General features: G+C 50.5%; 1 protein-coding gene across 8 annotated transcripts in view; it reads right to left on the bottom strand.

The window, feature by feature from the left end:
* The window catches only part of PRR5L (proline rich 5 like), a 77,421-nt gene that overhangs the window by 24,122 nt on the left and 33,480 nt on the right, over window positions 1-19,819 (bottom strand). The window contains exon 4 of one of the 8 annotated variants that reach the window (XM_059709646.1): window positions 6,359-6,407. The exons of the other annotated variants lie outside the window; for them this stretch is intronic. Coding sequence (XP_059565629.1) covers window positions 6,359-6,407 — 49 coding nt within the window. The remainder of the gene's footprint in view (window positions 1-6,358; window positions 6,408-19,819) is intronic. 8 annotated transcript variants of the gene reach the window in all.

Genomic DNA, 19,819 nt, shown 5'->3' on the forward strand with positions numbered 1-19,819 from the left:
GCTGCTCCCAGCTTCCCAACTTACACCTCGCCCACGTCTTTCCCAGGCCCTTGGTCTCCACCATCCACAGTTGATGTCTAACACGGTGACTACCTGGCTCCCAGGCGCAGTCTATTCCCAAAGGTGGCGTTCTTGCCGACCCCAGAGGGCCGAGCAGTGTGCCACTCTGCCTACGGAAAAGCTGTAGGAACCAGCAATTCCACCCCCGGCTGTTGTTTGCAGGGACACCCGAGACTACGCAAGTTCCTGTGGTTGGCGCCCAGCCAGTGATGGAAATCGCAGCCGCCTCTGCTTTTTCCCTCCGTGACTTTGAAAGTGCAGCCAGCACCTCCAAGGATGCCTGCATTTCCTGTGAACCCTGATCCTTCCAAGATAAGCCACGAAAAGTCGTATAAACACAGCTCACCCCACCGGGCCCAGAGAGTCTCTAATAAATCAGTTCTGGGGTGTGTGTGCGAGTGATGAGACCAGAGAGAAAGGCCCAGGTGGGAAACGCAGAAGATGAAAAACCTGGCACAAACGCTAATTCTTCCTTCGGCACCGGGTCAGTGGTTATTAAAAGGTGAATGGGGATTTTCTTGACAAAGGCATTTTACAAAGAAGCAGGAAAACAGTCCATGCCTGTTTTGCTGAACACCCTTCTCCCTTCCCCGCTAAAAAACAAAAACAGAAAACACTGAAATTTCTCTCCTCTGGAGTTTTCAGGGGCTGTCTTAAGGGCATTTCAACACTGAAAGTAGAATCCAAATTCTTTTCATCCGCAGCCAGGTGGCTGGGTTTGATCTTTGCTCTACCCTTAACTAGTTTTATAATCTTGGATCACCTCCCTTCTCGGAGCTGCAGTTGCAGTATCTGCAAACGGGCACGAACAAATCTTCCCCGCGGGCTGTCAGGAGGCGTGAGCGACGTAGCACGGGAAAGCTGCTTGGAGAAGGGCTCCGGCTGGAGTGCGCGTCGGAATCGTGACCGTTTCTGAGTCCCTGGGAGCGGGGCCTGGGAATCTGCGTCTCCAACAGGTTCCCAGGTGAGGCCGAAGATGCTGGTCCGGGGACCACGCTTTGAGAACCGCCGGCTGAGAACAACGCTTGGCACCGAAGTCTTGAAAGTGTTAGCCCTTGTGACTGTCACTACTTGTGCCCTCCTCGGAGCTCCTGGCCTCCGCGAAAGTTGTCCTGTCTGACCGATATTCCTCAGCCCTTCTAGCTCAGTCTTTACTTCTCACGGCCACTGAGGTGCCCGACGTCCCCATTTATGTAAACACCTCGTTTCCAGTGTCTAGCCCTGCCCCCCACCCCTACCCCCACCCCCACTCCGAGCGCCCTAAAGCTGGCTCCTGGATTCCTTGCCTAGTCCGTAGGAAGTCACCCAATTTCATACGTAATGGGTTCCTGAAAACAAGTGCTCATGTGGAAGGAGACGCTTACCGGATAGAAGGAGGCGTTCTGTGCCCATAAAACTGAAGAGGACTATAAAATCCCTAATTAACCTCGTGTTCGCAGCTCCTCTCCGGGTGATGTATTCTCGGCATTTTGTACCCACAGGTTCTTTCTTTCACAGTCGAAAATGGGAAACGACCGAAGTCCAATGAGGCTAAAGATTTGCCATCTCAGCATGCCCATTGATTTTCACCTTTATCTCAATTAGATTGAGCCCTGTGGTGATCAATTTCAAGATTCATTTTTCTATTTATCCTCATGAAACGTGAGACGAGTACAATAAAAATATTCAGATCATTGTAAACAGCCAGGGAGAGTAGTGGTAAGTAGAATAAAGCTGCTGGAAGGTAACCGCTGGGTGGGGGGCAGCCCCCCTGGACAGTGGCCTGAAATATCGGGGTTCCTCTTCGCAGCCCTCGGGGGGTGCTACCCCATCTCCTCCCCTCACCATGACCTTCGCACCAAAGCCACCATCCTCTCCCTTTCTTGTCCCCTCACTGAAGCCCAGCTCCTGTTCAGAGCCCTTTTGTACACTGGCCCCGACTTTACCTTCAACGCAGAGTACAGGGAGCTGTCCCTTACTACCCTCCGTCTCTTTGCCCATTTGGGGAATTCCACTCAATTTGGAAACCTTCCCAGATTGATTAAAGAAGAGCTGGCCCGGCCAGCGTGACTCAGTGGTTGAGCATCAAAAAAAATTTTCCCCCCCACCCTTTATCATCTCTCCCCCCAACCTTCTGTGGAATCCTCCCCAAGTCCCATCTTTGTCCCTGCAAAATATATTCAACCTGGGCCTGTTTCTGGGCCTTCACCGCCCATCCGGGTGCTCAGTTAACACAACGCTGTGTGTTACTGTGTGTCACCCGTGTGGATGCATCCCTATCGCTGCACCGTCTTCGGTTTCAAACTCCATGGGAGCCAGGACGTGGGGTCTCCTCTGGCATTCCAGCATGTGCCAGAAGCATATGCATCTTCTCTGGTCATAATGAGCTAAGGGGAAGCCAGTTTTCTCAGACGTGAGTCGCAAATGGAAATCTTTATACCAAACACCACGAGGCCCATGACCTATTGGCTATTGTGGTGACTAATCTTTCCTTCTCCTAAGTGCTGCCTTATGCAGAGCCACTGACAAGAGAGTTTCTGTGTCAAGCAAAACTAGCTCCAACCACAAGGAGCTGAACTTCCTGGGCTCCGGGAAAAGCTTTTAGCAAACTCAACGCCTCCGGCAGATGCAGACGGACAGCAAGTACAAACCTCCCATCCCGAGGCCTGAACCACCATGGTAGCTAATTAGGCGACAGAAAAATGCAGAGCGTTTCATAGCATCAGTTTCCGGAGTTATAAGGAACCAACTATCTCTCGGAGCTGTCGCTAGGATATAGAGTTCCTCTTAGAAACCCCAATTTCCCTTCCAGGCGTAATTCAAAACAAACAGGGGGAAAGGAAAATCAATACTGGAAACGCCAGGGATTCTGCCAACCAGCGTCTCACGGAAATCTCTCTGTGCTTCTGCGGATCCAACAGCGTCTTCTCTGTGTGCAGTCCGGAGATAAGCACCATTTCCACGCGCGCTCCCCCTGCCCGCCCCTCGGGGCATTTTCATTATTCTCCGCTGAAGATTTTCTTCCTGTGATTCTTTCTTTAAAGCTGCAACTTCAACGTGTTCACCTCCAAAAGCTGAGCCGTGGTGGGTCCCAGATTCAATTCCAGTCAAGGGCACATGCCTGGGTTGTGGGCTCGATCCCCAGTAGGGGGCGTGCAGGAGGCAGCCAATCAATGATTCTCTCTCATCATGGATGTTTCTATCTATCTCTCTCTCCCCCTCCCTTCCTCTCTGAAACCAATAAAAATATTCTTTTTAAAAAAGATTAAAAATAAAGTGGCTCTGCACCCACATGAGACATAAAACCTATATTTAAATAAAGTGTCTAGGATAGCCTTCTCTCCAGTCTAGCACCTGAAGCTCAGGAAAACCCCAGATTCGAAACTGCAAAAACCTGGTCCCACCCCACACCCCCAGCGACTCAGCATCCACCCAGCAGTTCCTCTGATGAAGCTCGCAATAGAAAATGCCATGTGGTTATTAGCTGCGAAGTGTCTGGCATGCTTCGCAAGCAGCCTTAACCACTCAGCAAACCTCAGGGCCTCCTCAGATAAACAAGTCTCCCCACCCCAAATGTCCTGCCCCACCTGTCCTGAGGGTGGCCCCCCCAGTGCCAAAAGGCGACTGACATTTAAAACTTGGTTGAAACCACACCAAACCCTGTCTATTCTAAATGTCAACGGGGAAGGCAGCTGGGCCGGCAGGCTTCTCCAAGACCCACTGTAAACCCACTTCCCTGTAGTGAGATTTAAAAATCAGTCATTAGAGGCAGCAAGAGGAGGGAGTGAGGACAACACTGACCTTAACGTCAAGGGCACCTGAAACGACTCACATTTGTGACTAATTATCTCTTTCCTAATCTTTATGTCATCTCTTGGGGCAGGAGCTTTCTTTCCAGCAGTGAGACATCTGACCCAGTAGAATCCCAGGCTTCTGTAAGGTCTTGCTTGGTCCACATTGAGAGTGGCCATTTTCCACTGTGTGTGCGCACAAAACGCCTGGCATCTGTCATTCTTTTAAAGTAGACATAAAAGTTTATGCTTCCTGAATCATTAAAAAAAAATAAACAAAAGGATGTCTGTGTTGTTTTTAAAACCTAAAAACTCTTTAAACTGCCTTAGAAGTATGTTCTCCTCAGATACAGAATAATACCATCAACTTGAAACCAAGATGTTATCTATTTTTCTGTCACTTTCCCATTAAAAGAGGTGGATTACACTTTAGAATAACAAATATGAATATATAAAATTTTAAAATATTTTTTATTGATTTCAGAGAGGAAAGAAGGGAGAGAGGGAGAGAGGGAGGGAGAGAGGGAGAGAGAGAGAGAGAGAGAGAGAGAGAGAGAGAGAGAGAGAGAAACATTAATGATGAGAGAGAACCATTGATCAACTGCCTCCTGCATGCCCCCTACTGGGAATTGAGCCTGCAACCCGGGCATGTGCCCTGACCAGGAATCGAATGTGACCTCCTGGTTCATAAGTCGACGTTCCACCACTGAGCTATGCCAGCCTGGGTGAATATATAAAAATTTAGTGAGTATGTAGTACTTCTTACTCTGTGCTAGTCCTGTTCTAAGCACTTTACAAATAATGTATTTAATCCTCACAACAACTATAAGGTTAGGTCCTATGACACCTATTTTTACAGATCAGGAAACTAAACACAGAGAGGTAAAGCAACTTGCTCAAGGTCACACAGCTAGTAAATGGCTATGATGGGTGCTGAACCCAGGAAGCCTGACTCTGAGGGCCATGCTCTTGACCACCCCCCTCCATTGTTCCCCATACACTAGTGCTGAGTGCTTCCCATGTGTTATTTCATAGAAACCATACAGCGAGCTATAAGATAGAGCATACTTTTATTCCCATTTTACAGATGAAAAAACAGAGGCACAGAAAGGCAAAGCAGCTTGCCCAAGACCTCTCAGCCAACTGGTAGGCATTCTGACTCCATTCAGGTGCCACAGGCCTTTCCTCATGTCCCTTTGGGTAGAGTCAGGAAGGCAGCTGTGTCAGTGATTAGAAACCAATATCTGTCCAGAAGCTGTGGCTCAGTGGTTGAGTGTCAACCCATGAACCAGAAGGTCACGGTTCGACTCCCAATCAGGGCACATGCCTGGGTTGCGGGCTTGGTACCGAGTGGAGGGCGTGCAGGAAGCAGCTGATCAATGATTCTCTCTCATCGCTGATGCTTCTATCTCTCTCTTCCTCTCCCTTTATCTCTGAAATCAATAAAAATATATTTTAAAAAAGAAAGAAAGAAACCATCCTTTAATGGAACCTGGAACTCATTTGCCTCATAACAATCGTGTTTAGGCAGGAGAAACATTACATCATCTGATACAATTCCATCTTTAACAGAGCAGACCAAGACGCTTCCCCACAAGAAATCACTTGGCTAAAGGGTACATATAATTAACCCAATTAGATTGCCACACAGAGGGGCAGGAGGGAAAGTCACTAGAGAAGCAGTTTTCAAAGTGTGGTCTGGGGTTCCCTGGGGCACCGGTCAGACCTTCTCCACATGGTCCAAACTATTTCCTTAGTGACACCAGGCTGCTATCTACCTCACGCCCTCCGGGCGTGTACTGTGGGGTTCTCCAGAGACACCCCCCACAGATCGCCACAGGCTGAGCGGGAAATTCAAGGTTCCAGCGCCCCTCTAGGAAGCCAGATGGGGTGGAGATTTTTTTTTAATATATTTTATTGATTTTTTACAGAGAGGAAGGGAGAGAGTTAAAGAGTTGGAAACATCGATGAGAGAGAAACATCGATCAGCCGCCTCCTGCACACTCCCCACTGGGGATGTGCCCGCAACCAAGGTACATGCCCTTGACCGGAATCGAATCTGGGACCTTTCGGTCCGCAGGCCGACGCTCCATCCACTGAGCCAAACCGGTTTCGGCGGGGTGATTTGTAAGCATACCAAACAATGCTCTCTTCTACTTTTTACGCTGAAAGTTATTTTTCATAAAAGCGCTGTTTATGCCAACGTGTACTAGGCTTATGATTAAGTGAATTACGGCACATTGTAACATTTCTTGGGTTTAATTCCTATGGTGAATGAAGGTAGAGCTAATCCAATAAGATAACATTTTAAGCGCATAAAGGGATCTTGAGACCAAAGACCCCAGGAACCACAGCCTGAGATGGTGACGTCTGTCAGAGCGGGACCACACGTGCCCCACGCCCCGTGCCCTGCAGGAACTCGGGACATTGAACAAAGACCCAGGTGTACAGTAGGAGTAGGGGCCATCCTTTTAGGTACACGTCCCCACAGGCACAATAATGATGGATGCTCAGACCCACATACTTACCTGGAAATAGTCTGTAATGAAAGCTCCGAGTTCACTCTTCAGCAGCCGCCTGGGGAGAGAGAAACACCGTCAAGCAGCCCTCAATGGTACAGCTCCCGCTGTCCGGGTCACGGACACAACACAATGACGGGTGCTGGGCAATGACAGGGGCCCGGCCAGGCCTCGGAGGGTGAACTTTCCCCGGCCCCGGTGATACCGCTCCGCCAATGTTCTCAGGGAACTGGGGTGACGAACATCCTACAGGGGGTGCGCTCCTTAGCTCACAAACACAGTCACCGGAGGTCCCAGAAATGGAGCTGGTGGAGGCAGGCAGGGCGCCTGGCCTCATGTGAAATCAACCAACCACCCAACAAACAAACACAATACCAAGAAAGAGAAAGACCACAATTGTGCAAGCCCCCACATTTGCAGACTTTACAGCCTAAATGCATTTTTCGTGCATTCTTCAACCATGGATTATAAAGTCTGGTTAGAGGGAGGGGCAATGATTACCCCTCCTACATAGATAAAGAAATTGAGGCGCAGAGAGGTCCCCTACACAAGTCAATGGCCGAGTTAACATTCAAACCCAGACCTTCTACAAACTCAACATCTCTTCCCATAACCCCACCCCGTCTCTCCTCCAAATCCATGGGAGACATGCAACGTGGTGCCATGGTTTGAGTGGTCCTACCACCCATCCCCAAGGGACTGTGGCAGCGGGGAGGGGACCACAGTGGGGAGGACCGAGCATATGTATCCAGGCAGCGAACAGCTACTGCCTGTGACGTGCTGTAGATTTTTCCGGCCCCTGGCACACAGGAATGAACGGGACAGGGGGGGCCTCGCTCTCATGCAGCTTCTATTCCAGGGGGAGGAGAGTGGACAGATAGCTTGTCAATCAACACCCTCACAAGATAAGTTCAAAGAGTCCCAGTGCTAAGAAAAAAATGAAAAATAGGGCTGTGGGCACCCGCACTCCTCCTTGTGACAAATGACGGGACTCTCCCTACTGCTCTTCCCTTAATTGGATCCAAACCAGGTGAGGGAGCTACAACCAAGACTAACTGGCTTCCAGGTCCAGGGAATTCCCTGGGACAGGCGTCCTGAGTTCAAGACCTTCCCCATCGGGTATCGTCACGTAGAATTATCTATCTGAACAGTGTTGGCCCTCTCTGATCATTCAAGCCCTCCCTCTCTTGTCCTGGGTGGGCAAGTCAGTAAGCTCCTCTGTCCCTTATGAAACCCCGTCTTATTTCTGCCCGAGCACGTTACAGGCTAGACAGGGTCTCTGCCTGTGTGTGCAGAGTGTTCCCTGCAGCAAAACACAGGAATCAACCTGAATGGGCACCACGGAGGTGCTCCCAGAAAAAGTGTGCTCCCTTCAGACAACGGGATTCCACGCGACTGTGAGAAAGCAAGAGGGGGTGCAGAAGTGCGCTGAGCAATGCTATGAAAAGCTCTGAGTTACGTGAAGGAAAGAGAAAAAAGCAGGATGCAGAACCATGTGGGTAACAGGCTCCCTCGTGAAAAAGGGAACAATACACATTTTTATTTACACAATGTCAACCAATTCATCTGTCAAAACTGCTCCCACCTGCTTACTCTGGAATGGCTACGTGAGTTGCTTCCCAGGAGGCCCTCGGTGCTGAAATTAGCATCTTGCTTTTTAAACACGCACAACACACATACATTTTAAATATTATGTATAAATGCACTGGGTTTTGCCCAGCCTGCATGGCTCAATTGTTGAGCATCGACCTATGAACCAAGAGATTGCAGTTCGATTCCCGGTCAGGGCACATGCCTGGGTTGTGGGCTCGATCCCCAGTGTGGGGTGTGCAGGAGGCAGCTGACCAATGATTCTCTCTCATCATTCTATGTCTCTCTCCCTCTCCCTTCCTCTCTGAAATCAATAAAAATATATATGTATTTTTTTTTAAAAAAAACATATTTTTATTAACAATCACCGCCACGAAGGTGACCTGGATGGCTTTAAGCCCAGAAGAAGTGGTGGCAGGGAGCTCCCATCAAGGGCACAGGAGCAGGAAGCAGGCTGCCCTAGGGCCCTCAGAGAATCCCACAGCCTCTCAGGCTGGTAACCAGTGAGCTTCACCCAGAGCGAGGGGAGGGAGAGGAGAGGGCGGAGCTGGCCCAGCTGCCAGGGAACAGACCAGGGCTGAGTCATATGCAAAATCCACCTTCTATTTCTATACTCTGTGTTTATTCTGCTCGGGCTTGGTTTACAAGGAAAGGATGCTTCGGAAAACTCTAGAGAAAGAGGGATTTTCCACCCCTCTGACTCGAAGCACCGCCTCCAGGGGGAACGGGACAGTGGCTTCCCCCAACGGAGGAAAGAGCGACTTATGGAGAATAGGGAGGCTGGGAATTCCTAGCCTTTACCGAAAGCCTGCTCTGTGCTAGACGTGGTGCTAGGAGCCAGAAGGAGAGGACAAACCCGGAGCTTGGACAGATTTCTTCCTAGCGCCTCCTTCTCCAAAAATTGGGAGTCCCACACCTAAAATTGCAGAGGGACAACTTGCCCCGCCCACTGCCCCACTAAGTGAGCCAGTTCAGCTTGGAGAGCACAAGGAAGAAGAGAGGCAGGAGGAAAACAACAGAGTGAAGGAGCCTGTGGTTTGTGGTTGCCTGGATGCAAAGAGACGAAAACCCCCATGCTAGGATGTGCGCCCCTCCCGGCACAGCGGCCTGGCATCCCACAGCCCCCTTCCACCCTTCCCACCCTTCCCCCGGAAACAGGAAAGGAATGACTTCTTGGAGCAAAAATAGATGACAGACAGACAGACAGACGGACGGGCAGATAAATGAATAAGGGATAAAAACCAAATTGCTGCTAGGATGAGGCCTGGCTTTTCCCCCCAGTTCAAGTTTACTGAGCGCTTACTAACTAGCGGGCACCGTTGTCATCAAGGTCCATGTGCTTCCTCATTTAAGGCTAAAACAAAACTCCACATCAGTAACATCAGTAGCAGTAACACCTCCACTTTCCACACCCAAGGAAGGGACCCTCGGAGGTGACCAGGGAGCGCGGGCAGCAAGCCCACCCGGGAGAGGAACCTCGCCCACGGCAAGGGCCTGGAGGCAGTGCCGGGGGCTGTAGCCTGAGAGATAACCTGTGCAGGTGCGCGTCATAGGGGAGTCCCTTGTGGCTGTTTCCTCAGTGGAAACTTGGGGATAGAGAGCCACGGACTCCATAGGATGCTGCAGGGGCTGAAGGAATTAACCCTAGACCAGGAGTTCCTAGCGCACAGCAGTGAGCGTCAGCTGGGAGGGTTCGACCCAGGTCGTCTGACCCCCAAACCCATACTCCTCTAACAGCTCCATTCTCATTCATTCTCTCTCTCTCTCTCTCTCTCTCTCTCTCTCTCTCTCTCTCTCTCTCTTGTCTAAAGTTTTACATATGTCTCCTTTTCCCCCAATTGACCCCCCTCCCCGCCCCCGTCAGCCATTCCCACCCTGGGCAAGCCCCCACTGCCCCAGTGTCTGTGTCCATTGGTTATGCTAATATGCATGCATACAAGTCCTTTAGTCTCTCTCTAATCCCACCTCTCCCCTACCATTTGTCTCTAGATTGATCTATTCTTATTCATCAAATTATGTTGATCATTATATCCCACATATGAGTGAGATCATGAGATATTTATCTTTCTCTGACTGGCTTATTTCGCTTAGCATAATGTTCTCCAGTTCCATTCTTGCTGTTGCAAATGGTAAAAGTTCCTTCTTTTTTACCGCAGCGTAGTATCCCATTGTGTAGATGTACCACAGTTTTTTAATCCACTCATCTGCTGATGGGCACTTAGGCTGTTTCCAAATCTTAGCTATTGTAAATCATGCTGCTATGAACATAGGGGTGCCTATATCCTTTCTGATTGGCTCCTGGCACCTTCTTAAGAGTATTGCCAGACTAGCGATTAACCTGGCGTTAAGGACCCAGATGAAGCTCACGAAGGGGGCCGCAGCGTAGGGGCCAGACCTCCCCGACAGAAGGTGGAATGAAGTTGATGGGGGCAGAGCTCGGGGGAAGATTGTGGTGGAAGCAACATCCCAGCTTGCGCGGCTCCCACTCATCTCTTTCACACACTGGGCTTCCAGGTTGCATTTGAAAACAGGATCCTGCTGCCACCCACCAGCCGCAAGGAGAGGGAAGTGGGGGCCTGAGACGGTGGGAAGGGAACGCTTCTGTGGGACCCAGCCCCAAAGGGAAGCGGGGCATGAAGTTCGGGCAGAAGCCAACAGGACCACAACAAACAAACGAAAAATGGGGAACCGCTCACTGCCTGCATTATCTCATGCCCGGTCCTTCCCAGGCTGACCCGGTGTGACACCACCATGGAGGACAGGGTTTCCTGTTGTTACACGACCCGCTGTCTTGCCCCTCATGCCCTTGTCAACTCAGCTTCCCACTTCTGGGGCTTGAAGGTAAGGGAGGCGTGACCGGAGCTGGGGTCCGTCTGGGTGAGAGGCACAGGGGTGGCAGGATGGCGGGAGAATGGGGAGCGGCAGAAACGAGGTAGAGAAATCCCTTTGATGCAAGCCATCATCTCCCATGTGCACCCAGAAAGACCCAAGGCAGCGACACCCCAAAGGAGGACGAGGCAGCTCAGAGGTAGGTCAGTCAGCACGAGTCAGGACACCTATCAGTTGCTCAATATCTCCATGCCATTTGGCAATTAGGGGCCACCCCCAAGTGGCCAGACCCTCCGCCCTGACCCCTTGGCGGGATCCTGCACGGCCTCCTCATGGACCAGCAGGGGCCCCGGGAACCTGGGCCTGGCCTGTAGCAGGTCAGTACCTACCAAACCTGGTCGCTAACCGCCCCCATCCCCCTCAAATGACCCACCTCGCTTCTGCAGCAGGAAATGTTTCGAGCCGTAGCACATGGAAACATCCCTTCCTTCCTCGGTCCACTGTGGGGCCCATCGGAGTTGGGTGAAATGCTAGTACCCCCACCCCTGTTTCTGCATCCCAGTGGGTGGCAGTGGGGACAGTGGAAAAGATGGAGGAAACCAACAAAGAGCATTTCCCGAGCTCCTGGTTGTGGTGCTAGGAGATGCTGGCACTCGGCATCCCGAGCTCTCCCACAGCCTCTTGGAGAGGAATGCATCCTCGCTGTGCAGGTGAGGGGAGCAATGCTCAGATCTTCCTACACGGGAAGATCCCAACTCACACTGAGGTAGCCTGAACGCCAGCCAGTGGCACCTCCCGTGTCCACAGGGGCAGGTGCCCGGGCATAAACAGTGGGGCTGCAGCCAACGCCTCTATAGCCAGCAGCCAGGCTCCGGCTCACGCTGACGGGTACCAGGCCGGACTGTGGGTCCGGCATTGCCCTATATGAACGTCCCAGAGAGGCCTAGATTTTTAGGGGAGATGTCTTTTTCTAAACACTGTGCAGGCCAAACAGCATCCAAGCCAGCCCTGGAGGTTTCAGATTTACCACTTCCCTCTAACTATTCATCCCGCCCCCAAAGTCAAGTCTGTTTCTGAACCAGAGCAGACAAAAGGTGTCAACACACAGGCAGTCACCTGGGCCCAAATGAGAGAAGACCTTAAGCCCTCCCAAACTAGGGTCCAGGCTGGCGACCTCCCCAATTCTGCTCTATGAACGCATCTATGTCCCAGTATGTCAGGCCGAAACCTGGGCAATGCCAGCTCTGTGTACTTCTTGCGGCCTACTTCCTGTGTTTTTAAGAATGCAGGAGGCTCAGGTTCAAATCCCAGCTCCGCTACTAACTGGCTATGCAACTCTGGGCAGGTCAATCCACCTCTCCGTGCCTCGATTTCCCCATCTATAAGGCAAAAGATATAGGACCCGTCCCATATGGATGTGGTGAGTTTTAAAAGAGTGGCCATATCTAAAGCACAGCTCCTACCAAACACTACACAAATGTCTGCAATTACCATCCCCTCACGGAACACCACCTCGCTGTCTACTCTCCCGGGCTCTCCGCCTTCCCATCTCCTCCCAGCCCTTCCCCAGCTGTGGGTCCCAGAGGCTCCCTCAGGGGGATGGAAAAATCGGAGGTGGATGTCCCTTCAGGGGCTCAGCAGCCAACTGAGCTGAAGGAGGACGTTTCAACTCCGACCTGGTGACGATCGAGCACAGTTCCTGGAACCTCCTCTTTCCTTGAAAAGCTCCGGGGTTTCCTTCCTGACACCCCCTCCCTGCACGGACAGAAGCAGGGTGGTTGGAGAGAGGAGGGAAATGTTAGTTTCCTGCCTCAGGCCAGCTGCAGATAACTCATCTCTGGTTTCCGGGAACCTCACCTCTGAGCGTTTTTATTTCTGCAAAGAAACAATATCCCGCGAGAGGGAAGGAAGGGAGGGGAGGGCAGGGAGAGAAGGGCGGCAAGACAGTCTCCACAGGACTCCTACCTGCTCCTCCTTCGGATTTCAACTGGGGCATCACTTTCTCCTAAATCTAATTATGCGCCCGTCCTCCGCACTCCCACAGCCCTCTGCATTCGGCCATCACCCCACCTAGAACATCGTATGATAACAGCCTGCTCAGTCCCCCTCTCACTCTGCGGCCGGCTCTCCAAGGACAAGAACCGCACACCTCCACGCTGCCCCAGAACCTGGCAGCATACCTGGCAGACAGTCCACAGATAGCCACTGAAGCCATGAGTCAGAGAATCGATTACCCTCCCTCTCTATACACCCGCTCCAGCCAGTCCAAAAGGGAAAGCACTTTGAAGAACCTGTTTGCAAAGATTCTTATAGGAAACCAGACAGAGAGCCCGCAGCTTGCTCACACGTCTCCAGTTCCGCGTGGTCACCTAAAATAGGTAGAATGGTTGGCTGAAAAGACTGTTTCGGGAGAGTGTGCTCCGGTAGCGCAGAGCTCCTGAAACTCGCAGCTCTAACCCAACTCGTCCCCACCGCCAAAACGCAGTCACCACTGGCCGGAGGCGGGAGAAACCACATTGATGTCCCACAGAGAACTTAAGCCAAGAAGACACGCAGGACCCACCCAAGCCAGGGCAGACAGAAGTTCAGGGCAGGCAGAGGGTAGGTCATGATGACTAGACTGTATATATTCTTTTTAAAAAAATATATACTTTTATTTCAGAGAGAAAAGGAGAGGGAGAGAGAGGGGGGGGAGAGAGACAGAGACAGAGAGAGCGAGAGAGAGAGAGAGAGAGAGAGAGAGAGAGAGAGATCAATGATGAGAAAGAATCATTGATTGACTGCCTCCTGCATGCCCCCTATCAGGGATCAAGCCCACAACCCAGGAATGTGCCAGAATCGAACCTGGGACCCCTCAGTCCGCAGGCCGAAGCTCTATCCACTGAGCCAACCTAGCCAGGGCGACTGTGTCTATTCTGAAAGGTTGCTTTTTCCTTGTCTTGAGGGATGTAACATGAGTGCACCCTGCTTCCTAAGGCAGTTTCAATAGAAAGCATTCAGAGTATGTTCTTCCCACCAACAGAGCACGTGTCCTGACTTTTAATCTGGGGGAAATTTGCCACTTTGTTGAGTGGGGCCATTCCCGATGAATTTGTTCTTATAGGGCAGGGGTCCTCAAACTTTTTAAACAGGGGGCCAGTTCACCGTCCCTCAGACCGTTGGAGGGCCGGACTATAGTTTAAAAAAAAAACTATGAACAAATTCCTATGCACACAGCGGCGGCAAAAACACCTGGCGGGCCAGATAAATGTTTTCGGGGGGCCGCATGTGGCCCGCGGGCCGTAGTTTGAGGACCCCTCAAACTATATAGGGTCTCCTCATCCTTCTCTTGAGCTAACAACATGTTGTAGAATTTGACATCTTCGGTCCCAAGTTCTCCCTCATAGCTGGCCCAAAGTGTGCCTGCTAATATGTACCCTGGGGTTCATTTCTGATGACATGTCTTAAAGAAAGGACCAGCTGTTTGTAACAACTGCACTTCAGGACCCCATGACATAAAACTTCGCATTGGCTAATACCGGGTGGGGAAAAAGTAGGCTTACAGTTGTGAATACGCAAAAGAGAATCTATTCCCGTGTTATTCTGTATTAATGGTTGTATTATTTGCCACACACAAACACCTGCAAACCTACTTTTGCCTGGGAAACCTGAGTTCCTGTATCTAAGGGAACTCAGGTTTTCCAGGGAGTATGCGAACTCCACAGTTAGAAAGACGGTCGGGCCAGCTGGGGTGACCCGGGGAAGCTGGTGGATGGAGGCTTTGACCTTGAGCTTGTACAATCCAACAAGATTTACCACCATTTGGCCCGAGTAGAATGGAGAACTGAGAGGGTCATTTTCTCTGCAAAGGAGACACAGCTGGCTCTCCGTGTAGGAACCGAGCCTCACCCAAATGTCAAATCCCGCCCATCCTTGGAGGAGCCCCTCAGGGTCTCTCTCCTCAAAGTGGCTCCCCTCATCCAGCTGCTGGACAAACCCATCGCCTTGCCCCCTGGCATTTGTTGTGGCAGCCTGAGCAAACTAATACAGGCATCTCAGTCAGACCGGCGCTCGAATTCTGCTTCTACCTTTATGGCTGCATGACCTTGGACAAGGTATTTGGCTTTACTTATCCACAATTTTGTGGATAAAGTGATGACAGTGGTTGCCTCACAGGGCAGTGAGGAGGCTAAATGCCTTGCCCGGTGCTCCCACGTGTTGTACGCCCATCATTTGTCACGTTAGTATGGCTAAGTGTCCATGGCAACAGGATAATAATGGCTGAGGCTTATTATGAGCTGTACGCTGTACCAGTGACATGTTGAGCATTATCTCACTCCCCAACCACCCTGAGATTGACGTCATCATTGCCCCCATTACGAAAAAAAAAAAGAATCATAGAAATATGACGTGCTGAGCCCAAGGTTCTACAGTTAGTCTAATCTTAAAAAAAAAAAAAAAAGATGTCTGATTGATTTATAGAGAGAGAGGAAGGGAGGGACAGGAAGAGGAGAGAAAGGCACAGGAACATCAATGTGAAAGAGAAACATCGATCTGTTGGCTCCCGCACGCCCTCACTGGGGATTAAGCCCCAAACCCGGGCAATCAAACCGGCAACCTTTCTGATCACAGGATGATGCCCAACCAACTGAGCCACACTGGCCAAGGCCCAGCTAGTCCAATCTGGATCCCCTGTCTCTTTGAATCCAAAAGCTACTCTTTTAACAAGTGAAAAATATCCTGCCGAACCTGGCACAGGTCTTCTTGCACAGAGAACTGTCACAATGGATTGAAAAGTGGCTTGAGAATAACTTAACATTCTCTCCTCTCCTTCCACATCTTCTTCCCTGTGTTCCTACCATCCTATGCACCCCACTCCCCCACCGCCCCCATGCACGCACCCCACCACAGGTCATGCCAGTCATGCCTCAACCTGTGGCGTTTCTGGATGTAGGCTGCCAACAGGTGTTCCAAAAGGAAAAAGAAGAGAAAAGGAAAAGCAAAACCCAACTCTCGATGTGAACGTTAAGTAGAGAATAACGTGTCTCTTTTGGCATTTTAATCGCTGAAAGAAGGGCCTTATCTCATTTCTGCGCAGGCACTTACAGATGTGGGCCATGTGCAGGTCGGCCCACTTCCTTCAACTTAGATGGCCAGGTCACATCGAGGCCTGGGGCGTGTTTCACGTTCTCAGTTAGACTCTGAGTTGTTCCCGTGATGTGAAAGCCCATCTCCAGCCTAGCCACCCTCCCAGAGAAGGGCCAGGAGATGGACGGTTCAGAACATGGGTAACAGAAGCTCTGGTTTTTAACAGCTTTGACTCTGGGTTCAATTCACATAGGAGCAAACCCCGACCATATGTATTTCCCATCAACCTGAAAATCACTCAAAACAGAGAGGGGAACCTCCAGCAGCCCCCAAAACCCATCAGCGGGGTGTGTGTGTGTGTGTGTGTGTGTGTGTGTGTGTGTGTGTGTGTGATGCTCCTCAGAGGGTGTTGAGAATCACAGCACATGATGAGGGATGGGCTCACAGGCTCATGAAAGGGACGATGGCAGGAAGTTCAAGGCCATCGCCTTAACTTTCTTCCAACCTAAAACCCCTCTCTCTGACATTACAATGGAGTGCAAAGATCACAGGTGTTGTTGTGAACTGAATTGTGTCCCCCCGGAAAATTCATATATCAAAGCCCTCCACCCACCCCCACCAACATGATGGTATTTGGAGATGGGCCCTTTGGGAATTAACTGGGGTTAGATGAGGCCATGAGGGTGGGGCCCCATGGTGGGATTAGTGCCCTTCTAAGAAGGGACACCAGAAAGCATGCTCTCCCACCTGGTGTACTTAAGAAAGAAGCCATGTGGACACAGCAAGATGTTGGCCAGAAAGAGAGCTCTCACCGGGAACCAAATATGCCAGCATCTTGATCTCATACTTCCCACTTCTAAAAGAGTGAGAAATGTCTATTGTTTAAGCCACCCAGTCCATGGCATTTGTTATAGCAGCCTGAACAAACTAATACAGGCATCTAAGTCAGACAGGGGTTCGAATCCTGATTCTACCCTTCTGGCTGCATGACCTTGGACAAGGTATTTGGTTTTACTTATCCACAATTTTGTGGATAAGCTACTGATGACAGTGGTTGCCTCACAGGGCAGTGAGGAGAGTAAATGTATTGATGGATGTGAAAGGTGCCTGGCTTTTCAAGGCTCCCTTCTTCCCCCTGGAGAGGCCTTGAGACTAGAGCCAGCCGTGGGCAAACTACGGCCCGCGGGCCGAATCCGGCCCGTTTGAAATGAATAAAACTAAAAAAAAAAGACCGTACCCTTTTATGTAATGATGTTTACTTTGAATTTATATTAGTTCACACAAACACTCCATCCATGCTTTTGTTCCGGCCCTCTGGTCCAGTTTAAGAACCCATTGTGGTCCTCGAGTCAAAAAGTTTGCCCACCCCTGGACTAGACTCTGGGATGCGACACCCCCCCCCCCACGCTCCCCGCACCCCCGTCAGCAATGCCTGTCCTATGCAGGCCACAGCTGACCTAATAGACAGGTAGCCTGTTGGTCAAATTCAGCCCACAGATGTGTTTTGTTTGGCCTGCGCCAATGTTTGAGGAAATGTGGATTCGTTATCAACATTTAAAAGCCAGGAAATTTCACATAAAAATCCCAATTTCCTGTTCTTCTTGAGAAATAAGATGACAAGTCGCTGGACCTGTGTTCTGCCGGGGTAATCCCCTTCGCAGGGGGTGAGCTCGCGCCTCCCTGCGCCAGGCCGGCCTCACCCATGTGGAAGACCTGCTTGGCACCCGGAGGCGTCCGAGTTAGCAGCCCTGAGCTGGTGAAATCTGGCCAGGCCTCCACTTTTCCTGGCTGCCCACCGACAAAGGTTTTAAATACAATTTCAGGATAGGTCTCCCGAGGTGAGGAACAATTAGCACATTCCTGAGTCACTGTTTTTATTTATGCTTTGATTGTGAGCTGAGGAACCCCCAGGAGAGGCCAGGGCCTGAGTTCTGAGAGGAAAACTGAGCTCCCATACCTTGGGCTTGGCTGACCCAGCTTTGCCTCTGTCTTGGGGCCTGGGTTTCCTCCTCTGCGGGAGGAGGCCTTGCGCTAGATGCTATCTATGGACTCTTCCCATATTTGTGTAATTATGATGTGAAATTCAAGCACCTGGGTAGAAATGTAACACAACCCTGTTTACTTCTGAGCTGGAAAGGTTTTCAGGAATGCAGGGCTCTTCAAACACCTCCTTGACCCTTAACACAGATCTTGACTAAAGGTAAACAGGACCTGAATAATGGCCTTGTTTATTGTTCTGCCCACTCCAGGGTGGGATCTTCTGCCTTCATGTCTGTACTTAACACAGCAGAGAGGAATGAACACCAGGGCATGAAAAGATCTGATATTTAACCTCCTGCCCCCAGGAGGCCCTGGGGCTCAGGGCCCTGCCCGCCTCCATGCCCTCACTTCCCACCACCACCCGACCTCTGGTGCTCCATGCACATGGGTCTTTACCCAGTTCCTTGCTCACTGCCACCATGGGACCTCTCACCTGCAGTTCCCACCACCTGGAGGCCTCTTCGCCTAGTTAATTCCCACTGATGCCTCAACTCACAGCACAAGCATCCCAGCACCATTCCTGGCCTCCTGGGCAGGATCGGGTTATGGGGACATATGCTTTCCTCACTCAGCTGTGTGGTAGCAGCTGTCACAGCTGCACTTCTACATTTTACAAGCATGATTGGCTGACTAATGATTATCTCCCTGACAGACTATAAATTCCAGAGGAGCAAGGTCCATGTCTGTCTTTGTTCATTGATGTCTCTCTAGTCCCTGGCCAGTAGGGAGGCACTCAAGTATTTGATGAATGTATGAATGCGTAGATGAATGAATGAAAGTTGACACTACCCTATTGGGACTCAAGTATTTGATGAATGTAGGAATGAGTAGATGAATGAATGAATGAATGAATGCTGACACTACTCCACTGGGAAGATTCTGGAAGACAATGAACTCCTGGTGTGTGTGTGTGTGTGTGTGTGTGTGTGTGTGTGTGTGGCGGGGGGGAACCTACCAGGAATGACAATAACTGATAATGATGTTAAGAACTACAAGGACTCACACATCCCAGACTTGGGTGGTGACAGGCCAGTGGCATCAGCCCCCAGGAGGAAGATGGCTTAGGTGTTCACTCCGCTCCTTTTGTTGAGGGTAATGTGCCCAGTAAAAATGACTCCCTTGCAATTAAGGGCCCCAGTCCTGCCTGAAGAGCTCTGGGAAAACTGGACTTGCATGGCATTTTGGCCTTTAATTTCTTTTTGAATGAAGAAGCGATGCCCACAGGTGCCCAAGGCACAAAGGCCCCAAGATTCTGATGGCAGAGCTGAAGGTCAAGTGTAGCTGCCACTCAAGCCCTGGACCGGCCTCCCTAGACAGTGAGACAATAAAATCCCTTACTTGCTGAAGTCCCATTTGTCAGATTTTTGCTCCTGACAGCAGCCTGTATTCTGATAATAACAATTATGAAATGAGTCCACACATGGGGAGAAAAGAAAGAATAAATGTCGCCTCAACTACAACAACAAAAAGAGCAACAAGGACCAAGTACTTAGTGTGTTCCAACCGTGTTCTAACGGATAATTTGTGCAACAACTCACTCGAATCTACACATGAGTCCTATGGACGTAGACACGTTTTCTAACCCTGTTTCGCATAAGAGGAAACTGAGGCACAAAAAAGTCCATCATTCACTTAGTAAAAAGACCCGCAATAAAATCCCCAGCAGAGTGGTTACAACTGCGTGGCATCTTGCCTAACATGATGCCTGAAGGTTAAGCAGAGCACAGTCAGTGTTTATAGAACAGAAGACAGCTACCATCCATGAGCCCTCTACCCCCCCGCCACACACACACACACACACACACACACACACACACACGCACACACTCTACATCCATGAACAAATGGATGGGCCCCTCTGGAGTAAAAGTCTAGACCAGGGTCCTCAAACTTTTTAAACAGGGGGCCAATTCACTGTCCCTCAGACCGTTGGAGGGCCGGACT

Source organism: Myotis daubentonii, chromosome 9 (assembly GCF_963259705.1).
Source record: "Myotis daubentonii chromosome 9, mMyoDau2.1, whole genome shotgun sequence".
Classification (NCBI taxonomy): Eukaryota; Metazoa; Chordata; class Mammalia; order Chiroptera; family Vespertilionidae; genus Myotis; species Myotis daubentonii.